This window comes from Rhinolophus ferrumequinum, chromosome 20 (genome assembly GCF_004115265.2).
Source record: "Rhinolophus ferrumequinum isolate MPI-CBG mRhiFer1 chromosome 20, mRhiFer1_v1.p, whole genome shotgun sequence".
NCBI classification, from domain to species: domain Eukaryota; kingdom Metazoa; phylum Chordata; class Mammalia; order Chiroptera; family Rhinolophidae; genus Rhinolophus; species Rhinolophus ferrumequinum.
In genome coordinates, this window is record NC_046303.1 from 26,688,667 (window position 1) to 26,701,897 (window position 13,231).

Here is a 13,231-nt window from a genome sequence, read left to right on the forward strand (position 1 = left end):
TCTTTCCTATTTATATTTAATAAAAAAGGAAAGAAAAACATATTTGATAATCAATGCTCGGGCTGATTTCTTTACACATTCTAGCACTGTTGGTATATTAAATATTGGCTTTCTTATAGAATTTTACTTCTGGTATTGATCTGATTCAATTAATAGCTTTTAAAAAGTTAATACAATTAAATGACCAGATTTTCAAAAATAACAATACATTAAGTTTTCAAAACTAAAATAGACTTCATAAGGTAATTTCTCTTTTAAAAATATCAAAATAAAAATCAATTGACTGCTAAACAAATTAGAAATTTATGAATATTTTATCAAACTAGGGATATAATTATGTTAATTACTCCAAAATGTGGTAGAAATAGGTGTTCCTAATTTTACGAATTTTACTTTTACTTAAATTTAGATGAGATTATTTGGTAATCATATCAGAATTTCCTTGAAAAGCAACTCTGTAACAGTTATTAAAAAAATAAAGGTATATATATGTGGGTGTGTGTGTAAAAAAACCTAAGAAAAAGGTTCAAAGAGGTCATAATTATATTCCTTTGTTTAAATTTTCAAATAATTTCTAATGCTTCATCAGTTGGGATCTAGAATTCCAGGCTTTTCTTCCCTTTTGATGTGAACTCTGTTAAAAGAGGTAGGCAGCATTATTTCTTCAGGCTAAGAGGTACAGGAAGTCCATATGTCTTCTGAGACATCTTGATATGCTACTTTATGTCTACCTTTTATATAAAAATTAAGACTTTTACATAAAAGTTAAGATTTAATATCTTGCCAATGGTTCCTTAATGCAACTCAGAAGTCAGATGTTTAAAACGTGAAATAAATAAAAGAGCTAAACAGACATCCAAATCTTGTAACCAAAATGGTTCAATTACTATATAATTTGCCATATACTCAAATAAGGAGAATACAGCAAGCATTTAATACTTTGGATTTAACTGTAACAGGGAAATTGCTTCATAGATCATTTCCTACCTTCAATGATTCTGAATAATGGCTACAATACAAAATAAAATTAAAGATGCTAGGGTCCTTACTTTTGGAAAATCTTTTCTCTCTCCTTCATCTCCCATTAGGTTAAGAAAATGTGTCACATTGAGTTTACACAGTTAAGATAAAATTGGGGGTCTAAAACTTTGGTCTTATTCCTAATTTGATAGCCTGATAAAGACTTATGCAGAAGAAAGGCCCACCTATCTCTAAAATCTATCTTTTGAAAATCAAATGTGTTCAAGGAGAGAAATCACTTCATTTCTATTTTACATTTATGGATTAACCGACTCATCTCAAATATGTGGTTCCTATTTCCTTACCTAATACACAGAAAAAAATGCATCTACTATTCTTTAGTGACAAAAAGAGCAATCCTCCTTGATTACATTTTTAAACATCTTCATCAAATATTTAGCGACCAATTTGTTCTAGGAATAAAATATAATATTAAAAGTTTTGTATTAATTCAGCAAAGAATAATCAGCTCTTACTTATATGGAGTAGTCATTCATTATCAAGCATTTATTGAGTATTAAATGTGCCAGAAACTGTGGAAATAAAAACAAATAAGATATCGCTAAGTGGGCCCATAACTACCTCCAACAAAGAACATCCATCATTTATTATAACTGGAACATATTTACCAATTGGAATCCGTATTTCAGAGTCCACATACATATATACAGAGGGTGCCAAAAAAATGTATACACATTTTAAGGAAGGAAAACTACTAAAATCCATCACTAAGAAATAAATACCTAAAAAAACTCATAATTTCAAGACAGAGTTTCAATTTGTCCTTTAGCATTTAATTACACTAAATATCAAAGAAATATATTTTAATTGGAAACTTCCTAGATAATTTTAAATTAAATTTAAAAAGATGGCAAAAAAGCACTATTTTTTAAAAAGTCCATACGATACTGTAAATCATCGTTCTCTTTAAGACCTTGATAATTTTCATATTTTCCATGTCTAGTGGAAATAGTTCAGTCTAATCATTTTAGAGAACATGTTTCAACAAACTCAATTTTTTTGTCCCCCATATTCTAAAAATAATTATATACAAAAACAGGGCATGCACATTCTCTAAAAGATTTAAAAAATAAACATTTATTATAACTGGAACATATTTACCAATTGGAATCTGTATTTCAGAGTCCACATACATATATACAGAGGGTGCCAAAAAAATGTATACACATTTTAAGGAAGGAAAACTACTAAAATTGTAGTAATATATACCAATAACAAAAGATGAATGCAAGTCACATTTGACTTCTGCAATTACAAGAGGTGCTCAAAGTGGTTACCATCAGGGTCCAGACACTTCTGATTATGGCGAACTACTGCTTGAGGAAAGTCGACCAAAGTATCCACTTGTGTACATTTTTTGGCACCCCCTGGTATCCTTTGTATTACTAAATATCATTGCCCTACTATTTCACTCAGAAAGAATTTACTTTCACTCCGTAATTATTCACAAAATCCCTAATGCAGCAGAGACTGATTTTGATCATGTACAATAAAAGGGAAAAACTGAGACACAGAAATACTAAATTACTTGTCAAAGACCTGAAGAAAACTTAGGCACAATAAAAAACAATAGTTGAAACCCACTATTAACAGTTATCTGATAAACTGAACGCGATTTTATGAAAATTCAATATACACATATACAAATAGCTGAAAAATCCAGAAAAATAATTAAGAAGGAATTTATATAGCCTGAATTACATAGAGAAGTGTGGTTTCAAAATCAACGCTGCTGAACAGCAGGTTCTAGTGAGTCATGTACATCTGTTCAAAGGAACTTGAGAAAATAAATACAATATATTCAATAAAAGATTATTAATTAAATTATGACCCAAGAAGTTTAATTTTATAAGAGAACCTAGTAGACATATATCATAAGTATATAATGTATCTCTGACCAAGCAGTGAAATATATCTTTAGGGAAAATAAAGTCTAATTTGAAATGTCTTAAAATTAAAGTTACAAAAAAATTGCATGTGTACACAATATTTAAGATGCAACTTAATCAAAAACGTGTGGACTTTTTAGGGGATTTGCAAACGATGGTTCCAATTACAAAATGAAAGAGATGTTAAGGGAAATGGCAGCTATTAGCTTATAAGATTACCTTTTTAAACACATTAAATTCTACATAAAATTCCTCTTTAACGCAAGAGCAACAGTGCTTAAAATTAATGTGTTTTTTCCTTACAGAGCAGTCACATTATAACCAAAAAACATTTTATGGCATTGCTTTATATCCAGCTTATTTTGTCCTCAAAAGCATTAATATATAGTATTTATAAAATATTTAAGTCCCTCTTCATTACCTCTTTAAAAACTTTGCAGAAAATCTGTGATGTTATCTTCATAACAAGGCAAAATCAAGGAAGAAGACTTTATATATCCATCGTTTTAGAGTAACAAAAATATCTTTACCTTCCAGAAGACTTTCACAAAATCCCAAACACAGACGTGTTATAATAATGCAATTGAATAAATGAAACATGTATAACAGAAGCTAATTAAATAAGCAAGAGAAAACACTAATATTCAAAAATCGTATGAAGAATTGAAGAAAAATGATACTTATTTTTTTAAGACAACTAAAAAATGTATGTTGAAGATGCTCTTGTTACAAAATACTTTTTCATATAATAATTGTATTTATCTCCTGGGTTCTTTCTTTCAAATACATGACCATATAAATAAATAAAAATCTGGTAAAAATGTACAGGTCTTATAGCAAAAAGTCCTAAATCAATCTACTATACAAAAAATATAAATAAGAGGGTAGATATTTCTAATTTCAAATAACTAAAAAGAGAACCAGCTCTCCAAGTTTTTAACTATTGTTTCAAATTAATCATGCCCGACAATGCCACTGTCAACCCCAAGGAAATTCCCTACAGAATGAGTTTTTGTCCACTATACAAGATTGTTTTTATGTTTTTTCCTTTTGTTTATTAATTTTTGTTCTTTTGTTGTTTTCTGTACTCCATTATGTTATGCTTATGCATGGAAATTTTTTTTATATAAATCAGATAACTATACTGTGGTCAAAATTGTTCATACATATCTTCTGATATTGGAACTACTTTGTCTTAAATTTAAATGAATTTAACCTCCAGGAGAGCTCTCACGATACTCAAAAAACACTGGCCAAATGTTATAGATTTCTTAACTTTGTTGAAGCACTTTGTATTTCTTCACTGGAATTTTAATTTTCTCATTATCTTCTTCAATGATAGTGTTAAAAAAACTCACAAAATTTAAAACTGCATGCCTTTATTTGAGGAATTAAAACAAATGGAAATTATATTTTAATGGCAAATAAACTGTATCATTTTGGAAGCAAATATTTAAAATCATATAACAGTACTAATATATGTTTTATGAATTTATTGTTTATAAAACAGTTTCAGTGCCCTCAGTTAATTTAATAGGGGTTTATCAAAAGACAATTGTTGAGAGAAATCAGTTCCTCTAACATACTAAAAGATTATTTCTGTCACTATCCTTTGAAAGAGTGATACCTCTTTTAAATGAGATCTCCTTTGCTCACCCACCCACTCCTCCATCTCACCCAGGGCTTTGAGTAATTTCTTCATCTCAGCAAAAGAGGCAAATGGCTAAAATTGGCAGTGTCTGGACCATCAGGAATAGCCACTGTGCAACATCAGCTGAAATTCCTGATTAGCATTATGTCTGCTAAAAAAAAAAAGTACCAAAACAAAACAAAGAAACAAAGAAGAAAACAAAACAAAAAAACAAATAAAAAAATCTATCTAGGCCATCTTTTCATCTTTCTTTATTTCATAAGAGAGAAGCATTTAACACATTCTGTTTTGATAAATGTCAAGGATCTCGTCAATAAAAGTATCTTACCATTATTGCTAATAAACTTCAAGTTTTATAATATGCTAATAGAACTTAGTAATATTATTGTTTCATGAGATAAAACATAATAATCCTAGTACAAAAGTGTTTGGATCAAATTGTTTTTGTGGCCTCTATATACAGAGTATTGTCAATTTCTTTTGTCAAAAGAAAATTCTCTTCTGTTCAAAATACAGATTATCACTCTTTATTACATCTAAGTCCAGAGAATAACCATGTGTGGCAGGTTAATAAGTGGATGAAATCTGCTTCTTAAGTACTATTTCCACTAAATAAGATTTTAGGCAAAATCCTATGCTGTGATTTTTCCCCCCATTATATCTGTGATAAGAAAATGATGAAAATGGAAGCTTAATTCCCTAAAGATAAGCTCTCATCATGCAACTTACCTGACTAGATTTTCATTGTCTCCAGTTCCCTTGCAAGTTGCACATTCAGTTCTTAAATCTTCAGCCTTGGGCTTCTTTTGTAACACAGATTGCCTTTGTCTTCTCTCTCTAGGAACTCTTTCCTGCCATACCAGGGACAAAACAAACATAAAACAAAATAAGGATATAAAGAAAACAGAAACAATTTTGAGCAAGAAAGTTTCTCAAAGTTTAGATTGTAAAGAATGCTTAACTTATTCCAACCTCATGTTTTTCTTCATCAGGAATGAAGCTTCGTTTTCGTCCTCTGGTCCTCTAAAAAAAGAAAAAGAAAAAGAAAATCCACAAAAATATCTAATGTTTAATTAGTAACAAAAATAAATTTTCTGTTAAATGTTACTGCTTAAGTTAAGCACTTGGAAAATTAGTATTTCTAATTAATGCTGTACTTGCTCTATTGCACTTTGTTACAATTAATCCAACAGGAAATAAAAACAGACAAACGAAATACACTTTACAACAGCACTTTACTTTTAAAAAACACAAGTATCTGATAGGACAAATAAGTTCTCCAAAATTAGTTTCAAGATTTTTTTTTCAACACTTCATATATGTCACACAATTATGATTTATGCAGAGCTTTTAAATTTTTCTAACTTACAGTATATGACTTCTACAGCTGAAATGCTAAACCTGGATTCATACCTCATCTATTTTGTGTGTGTATGTGTGTGTGTGTGTGTGTGTGTGTAACATAAATGATCAATTTTTCACAGCCATAAAAGAAATAGGAGGAAAAGATCTCAGATGTATACAAATCCTTTTTGTTGTTGTTGTTGCATTTATTCAAGTTTATTAAAGTGAAACTTCTGGCAACCGAAAAAGGAAAGTGATCATTTACATAATTTCCATTGCCCATGAGGAGAAAACATACCGGACCACATTACAAAAAGGTCAATTTAACAAATCCTAGTTAAAATAAAACTGAAACATGATATAAATGACTTATTAAAATTTATATCCTATATTTCAGAACACTTTTACCATTTGAAAGACAACACCCAAACGTTTAAAAGTAATAAAGTACAAAGTAGAAAATTATTTGCAGCCAATATGTTAAAAATCTCCACCCACAATGCACAGCCTCTGTAGACCTAGGGTATAATCCCACAGGCAGATCGACCGCCGCTCTTTAGAGACTGGAAGAGAAAGGAGGCACCAATCCCACAAATTACTGTGTTGATATGAAGAAACATTCCAGGTTAGAGTAGTTACTAAATAATTCTAAACAGAAATGCTGTCTAATATAAATAGATCAATGTTTTCCTAAATTACTGTCATTTCAAATCTTCATAATATGGAGTCCTTGTTATTTAAATACCATGGCTAATTGCATACTGTTGAATCTGCCCCTAGATAACCAAGACTTGACTCAAATAATCATTCAAAAAAACTAAATTTATAGACATATTCATTTACATTTGTATTGCCAATCAGTATGTTTTAACTACCTTATGTAAGGAATTAGGAAAAGAAATTTTGTGTAAGACTGTATCCAGGAAAAGTCTTTAAATGCAGACCCTACATCTACTCTTACTTCCAAAGAACACTGAGCCTTGCTCCTTAAAATATCTGTCACGGCTCTGCTCATAGGCACTGATATCTACTTTGAGCTTGTTAGAAATGTAGAATCTTAATTCTCACCACAACATACTGAATTGGAATCTGTCTTTTAACAAGATCTCAAGTAAGTCATACACACATGAAAGTTTGAGAAATTCATTGAAGTGCAGTCCTCAATATTGACACCACTTATCCAAGTTCTAACTAAAACTTTCTGTCTAGCTCTTTACATATCCATCTTTCCCTTCTTTGACATTCCTGTTCTTTATGCTTCAATTTCTGTCCCCCAACACAGTTCATCCCCAAACTGGTAAGGACCATGTCATACTCAACTTTCTAAACCCAATTAAGCTTAATACAATATGTATTACATAAAGGCTTAATAAATTTGTTTTAATAAAATAAATAACAAATGGTTAGATTGAAACTCATAAATGATAATGCTAGATAATACAAATAATAAACCAATTGACAAAAAGGATAAATTATCGTTTCCTTCTCTAGTAGACTGGTTTCAATATGCATAATTTATATATATAGGGCATATGAATAAGGTGATCTGAATTAATAACCAATTACAAAGGGAAAATATTCCAATTACTCATTTTAGTTCTATAAACATCACATCATGCTCAAAAGAACTTCACACAACCCCATCTTTCTCTTCATTCAACCCACCTTTTAGGTAATGAAGTAGCAAATGAATCATTTAGTTTTTGAATCATCTAATCAGTGAATTAATTTTTGAAGTATATATGTTAAAGCTCCAAGTTCATGTTTTCAATTCTTTTGAAGATACGTAATTATTTACCATTTCTGATGAACACTTTGAATCTTCAAGCATCTGGAATGACCCCGTCAATTGGAAGTTTTCCATAACTACTGCAAAATTAGTATCATAAGGAGCAATAATGCCAATTAGTGATCCTAATACACAATGGCATAGTTATGTTTCTCTATATTTATAAATTCCTTCTTACATAACTATATATGTATATTTATTAAAGTGCTATTTTTAAAATGAATAAGTGCATTTATAATTATCTAAAACAGTAAGTTTAAATTAAGTGCATTTATTACCAAATGGTAATCATTGACACATTCCTGGAGTAATTTTAAATAACTAAACATAAGCAACATAACAATTTCTAGCCAGAAAAACAGTTACAAGCAACAGGAAATTATAGCATGTTAGAGGTTGGAAAAGGCAGTACAGAGAAGTGACTTGATGGTCACACAGCTGATGACTGACAGAGGTAAAACTCAAACCCAGGTATCTCAACTCTCAATTCAGTGATTTTCCTTGCATGCCAAATTCAAGATTAATAATTTAATCCCAAGTAGAGATGAACAAAATTATCACGAGAAAACAAATCCTCTCATTTGAATACTTAAACTGTAAATCATAATGCCTAAATGAAGAATTATTACATTTTGAAATAAGTAAATTAGAGAATTATACCCAATGGAAAGGAGACCTTAATACCTCAAAGTAACACTATACCCAACTTGGTACCCTATACAGTATAATGACTAACATGATCTATTACCAAAGTAAATTATAGCAAGCTTATCATTTATCACACCACTAATATTTCCAAAGAAAAAAAGGGATTTAATCCAAACACAACTCTTCACAATACCAAATCCTCCAACTAAGAAAATGCTGAGAGCTGTAGGTTTCTTTCTAGTTTTAATAAAGTAGTAGCAACTGTAACCATGACAACTCATAACTGCCTATGATCACAACAAACAAAATATCTTAAACATGTTGCCCCAGAATGAATCAGAAAATGTAAGTGCGGTTAAAAAGAGGGAGAAAGGATGTAAAAAAAAAAAAAAAGGATAAAGAAAAACAAAATCATGTTTGGCTCATCTAACAAATTTCAATTATCAAAGAGCTTGCCCCATCATAGATGTATAGAAATATTCATAACCAGGTGGTTATTTCATGATGTACAAGGAGGGTGACACTACTAAAGAAATAAAATAAAACAGCAGATTGTAAATAACACGTGGAAAGAAGAATCTTATTTGAAAAGTATGTGCTTGAAAACAACACAGATACATTATCTAGAAGTTCCAAATGATCAATTGAAGGTTCAATTTCAAATTGTTAGAAAAGAATGAAATATTTTTAGTTATCAGATGTCATTTTAAGAGCTTATTCATCTGAAACAAATAATTCAATGTTTCAATAACCACTCCTTTGGAGTAGAAGATACGTAACAAATTTAAATTAATTCTTTAGAGCTGTTTTTTTTTAAATTTACAATTAAGTTGCAAACATGATGATTTCAAAGGTTAGAATGATTCATTTGACAAATGAACTAAATTTAAAACTAAAAGACAGTGCCTCCACATCTTTAATATCATAAGATGGGTTTCACAAATTCATTTGTACACTGTTTTCTCTAAATTTAACACTTATCATTATGATGACAAATCAACATTTATACAAAAGACAGTAAACAAGCCATTATACAATCAGATAAAACATAAGGAATGCCTCCCTTATAATTTATATATACAAAGAGAAAATACTTGTTCTGGAGCAAAATTCCAAATTCAATGTTAATCCGAATAATTAAATCAAACCTTGAAAATCTCCGTCAAGCTAAATATTCTCATATTTATACTCAGTATTAAATGCCAGCAGCTGTCTGGCAGCTTTTCAAAATGTTTAAATATAAATTACACACACACACACACACACACACACACAGTGTAAAAAAAGGTGTATATACATTTAAGAAAGGAAAACTGTATTAAAATTGTAATACTCAATATATACCAACAACAAAAGATGAATACAAGTTACGTTTGACTTCTGCAGTTACAAGAGGTGCTCAAAGTGCTTACCATCAGCGTCTAGACACTTCTGATTATGGCGAACTACTGCTTGAGCAACGTTGACCGAAGTGTCCACTTGTATACATTTTTTTTGGCATCAGGCATGCCAAAAAAAATGTACACACATTTTAAGAGAGGAACAACTATTAAAATTGTAATACTCAATATATACCGATAACTAAAGATGAATACAAGTCATGTTTATACATGTGTATTTATAATTATATAAAACAGTAATTTTAAATTAAGTGCATCTATTACCAAATGGTAACCAGGTTACCCTGGTATATATATATGAAGTGTATATATATATATATATACACATATATATGTATATATATATACACACATATATATATATATGTATATACACATATTATATATATATAATATGTATGTATTTTATATATATTAAAAAAGTATTTGTTTTCTCATTATAGAACAATACATTGAAAACAATCACACATTAAAGCTTATAAAATATTCAAAATAAATGTTTACACACACACATACACACACACACAGCTGAACAAGGTATCACCTGTTTCTGTTGGCTACTGGCATACAACAGATGAAATGGGGATCACGGAAAGTATTTTCCCTTCTTGTCAATTGGCTGCATAGTTTATTTTTATCTAATTTAATTTGTATTAAAAGAATTAGGAAAATAAGTGGAAGAATAAAAAGAAAATCATGACCAATTTGGCTTAACACTATAACTTAAAATAACCACAAGCCTGAAAATATAACATAAAAAACATATTTTATATAACAAACAAATATTCCTATAAAACCCTTCTCACAGATAATGGTATATTCAAAGTATATAAAATCCTGAAGTTCTGCCTATTCTTCATTCTCTTTATTTCATACTCCTGGAAACAAATAAAATGATGCATTTCCAAGACGCAAAAAGCACAGCAGGAGCCTTTGGGTTCTGAACAAGATTACCTGAGCTAAGGACACCCACAGTGAATCTCTTTCCTCCAAGTGAGCCAAAGTGAGTTAAGTATGGTCCAGTTCCACCACAAACATTTTGCCCGGGTTTCTACTAAGGATGACAGACAGAGGTTATATGATCTGTTTAGTACCTCAGAGGTCACCTTGGGTCTCACAATAGACTCAATAATAGCTCTGATATATAAAGCTCCCATGTATCAACCTTTCTTTGCCAAACTATAATAATTTAATTAAAACAGTACAAAGATAAGTAACTTAAGACATGGACACAATACATAGTAACCTTTAAGTCATTTCAATAGGGCTGAATCCAAATGTTTCTATATTTCCAAAATAACATCAAAAATATTATAATTCATTAAATTAAAAACTAAAAATATATATTAAAAATATTTCATATTTTCTAATTCTCAGAACTTAAGCTCCAACTTTGCTAAATAGGATACTACTTTGCATGTGTAAAACTAATTTAAAAACAAATCTAGTAAGAGTAGACTCCAGGATATTTGAATATCTCTCAAATGAAGAATGCCACTTGGAACAGGCTATTGACTTAAGTGTTAAGTAAAATGGAAAACAGATTAATCATATGTTTAATTATTTTTATTTCCAAAATATTTATCTATAAGAAAAGGTGCATCCTGAAAAACAACATGGTTTCAAAGCTGCTAAAGAGTACTTTGACATTTTATTGTATTTATTTTCCAAAAAAAAAAAAAAGAGATATACAAAACAAAATAAAAATGTATGAGACAGGAAGAAAGATCTGACAACTTCAAAGAAAGTAGAAGGTGATGCATGTGTGTAAAGACAATGGAAAGATAGGTACCAACAAGTCCTTTGGCACTTCTATAAAAGATGAAAAGTCACTAGATGACACAGTGTGTAAAGAAAATGAAAAGAAAACCTGAAAGCTTTCAAGTTACATTAAAGTTATTAGAAAATATACCAAAAAGTACAAACATCAATTTTAAAGTAACTTCAAAGAGGACATAGGTAAGCTAATTTATATTTTCTTCAAAAGTAATTTACTTCCCTAAGAGCAAGTGAAAAGTTTCCACCTAAAAAATAATGCAGAGAAAATGTCTAAGTAACAGATACTTAAACAGAAGTATCCCAGGCTGCTTTTACAGTAATTCTCTAGTTTCACCAATAAGTTATGATTAATATACAAGGAGGAAGGGACCAATTTCATTCCTAACAATAAAGAGCTAGAAAAAAGACCCTTCCAAAGTACCCTGACTTCAGATGCATAACCACCGTAGGAGATGGAAAGAACTCATTTGTGAAATACTCACTAAGTACCTACTGTGGACCAAACCTAGTGGTAGGTCGTGGACATAGAGTGGACAGCTCCTGTCCATGTGGATTTCAGGTCTGTGAGTCTACAGACACCAAACAATTACATGAAAAATTACTTATAAATTTGGTAAATGCAGCTGAAGTGAAGTAAAAGATTAAAATCACACACTGCTCAGATTTTTAAAAATCTCAACTACTACAATCAAAATTGTTCTTAAAGAGTGAGTCATATTTTTAATACCCTTCATAAAAAAACTCTACATACACGTTAAAGATGAGGATAGAGAAAATGCGTAACAAGTTTTTAAAAAAATAAATTCTCAAAGGAACACATTTAAGTCTGATGCTGGCAACCCACAGGCGGGAATGGAAAAAGACCAAGTTCAGATTGGCAAAAGGGTGAAAATAATCAAGTATGACAGCAAAAGCATTACTGAAATGATTAAACATAGAATCCATTTAAGATACTGGGATTGTAAGTGATGGCAGGAAATACCCGGGTAACTAGGCTGCTGGGTAACTGTGAGAATAAAGATGGCTACTGGACTAGAAATATAAAGAAGGATCCACAACATACTGAGGTCAAAAAGCAATTTGGATTTAATCGGTTATTTTACATACATCTTAAAATTAAAATTGAATATTATTTCAAATATAGTTGAATATTATTATATAATCTCTTTCCCTGATGCAGAAAGCCCTTCAAAAAATACCCCCAATAGTCATACAGCTTTACCTATTCCAAAGAACAAGCGCATGTTCCACTGTAAGACAGGTCTAATCGATGGTCCCAGTTTTACTGTCTGAACTTATCTGAGCATTTATTTATGTAAAAGAAGCTTAAATATTTAAAGATAAATGACCAGGTCATTATTATGTAAAGAGTCTCTCTGTTCATTCATTTATTCAACTGATAAACATGCAAAAAACTTAATTATAAGTTAATATAAAATATAAAGTTAATATAAAAGAAAATAGTGCTATGGGAATACTTTTTCAACTATTCCTCAGAGTATCTTTCTAGAATTCCATTGTAATATCACATTAGGTTTTGCTGTCTTAGCTCACAGTAACTGAAATTGGGAGATTGTGGCAATAATAATACAGGATTAATTAATGCTTTACAATAGATGTATCATCTCAGCCATTTTTCATTTGAAGGTCCAACTAGAAACATAATTTTAGCACTGTATTACATATCACA

General features: G+C 30.1%; 1 protein-coding gene and 1 long non-coding RNA gene across 11 annotated transcripts in view; both read right to left on the minus strand.

The window, feature by feature from the left end:
* The window catches only part of PHF14 (PHD finger protein 14), a 175,300-nt gene that overhangs the window by 96,584 nt on the left and 65,485 nt on the right, over positions 1–13,231 (minus strand). For 8 of the 10 annotated variants that reach the window (XM_033088431.1, XM_033088440.1, XM_033088430.1 and 5 more), the window contains exons 15-16: positions 5,554–5,604; positions 5,311–5,432 (exon numbers count right to left, since the gene is read on the minus strand). In XM_033088431.1, coding sequence (XP_032944322.1) covers positions 5,311–5,432; positions 5,554–5,604 — 173 coding nt within the window. Of the gene's footprint in view, positions 1–4,432; positions 4,733–5,310; positions 5,433–5,553; positions 5,605–13,231 lie in introns of those variants that run through there. The other 2 variants (XM_033088434.1, XM_033088433.1) reach the window with 2 other exon arrangements.
* LOC117012312 (uncharacterized) lies at positions 7,755–10,814 on the minus strand. Its single transcript, XR_004421151.1, has 3 exons — positions 10,717–10,814; positions 9,809–9,810; positions 7,755–7,794 (listed from the first exon to the last, which is right to left on the minus strand). It is a non-coding gene; the product is annotated as an uncharacterized LOC117012312 (long non-coding RNA).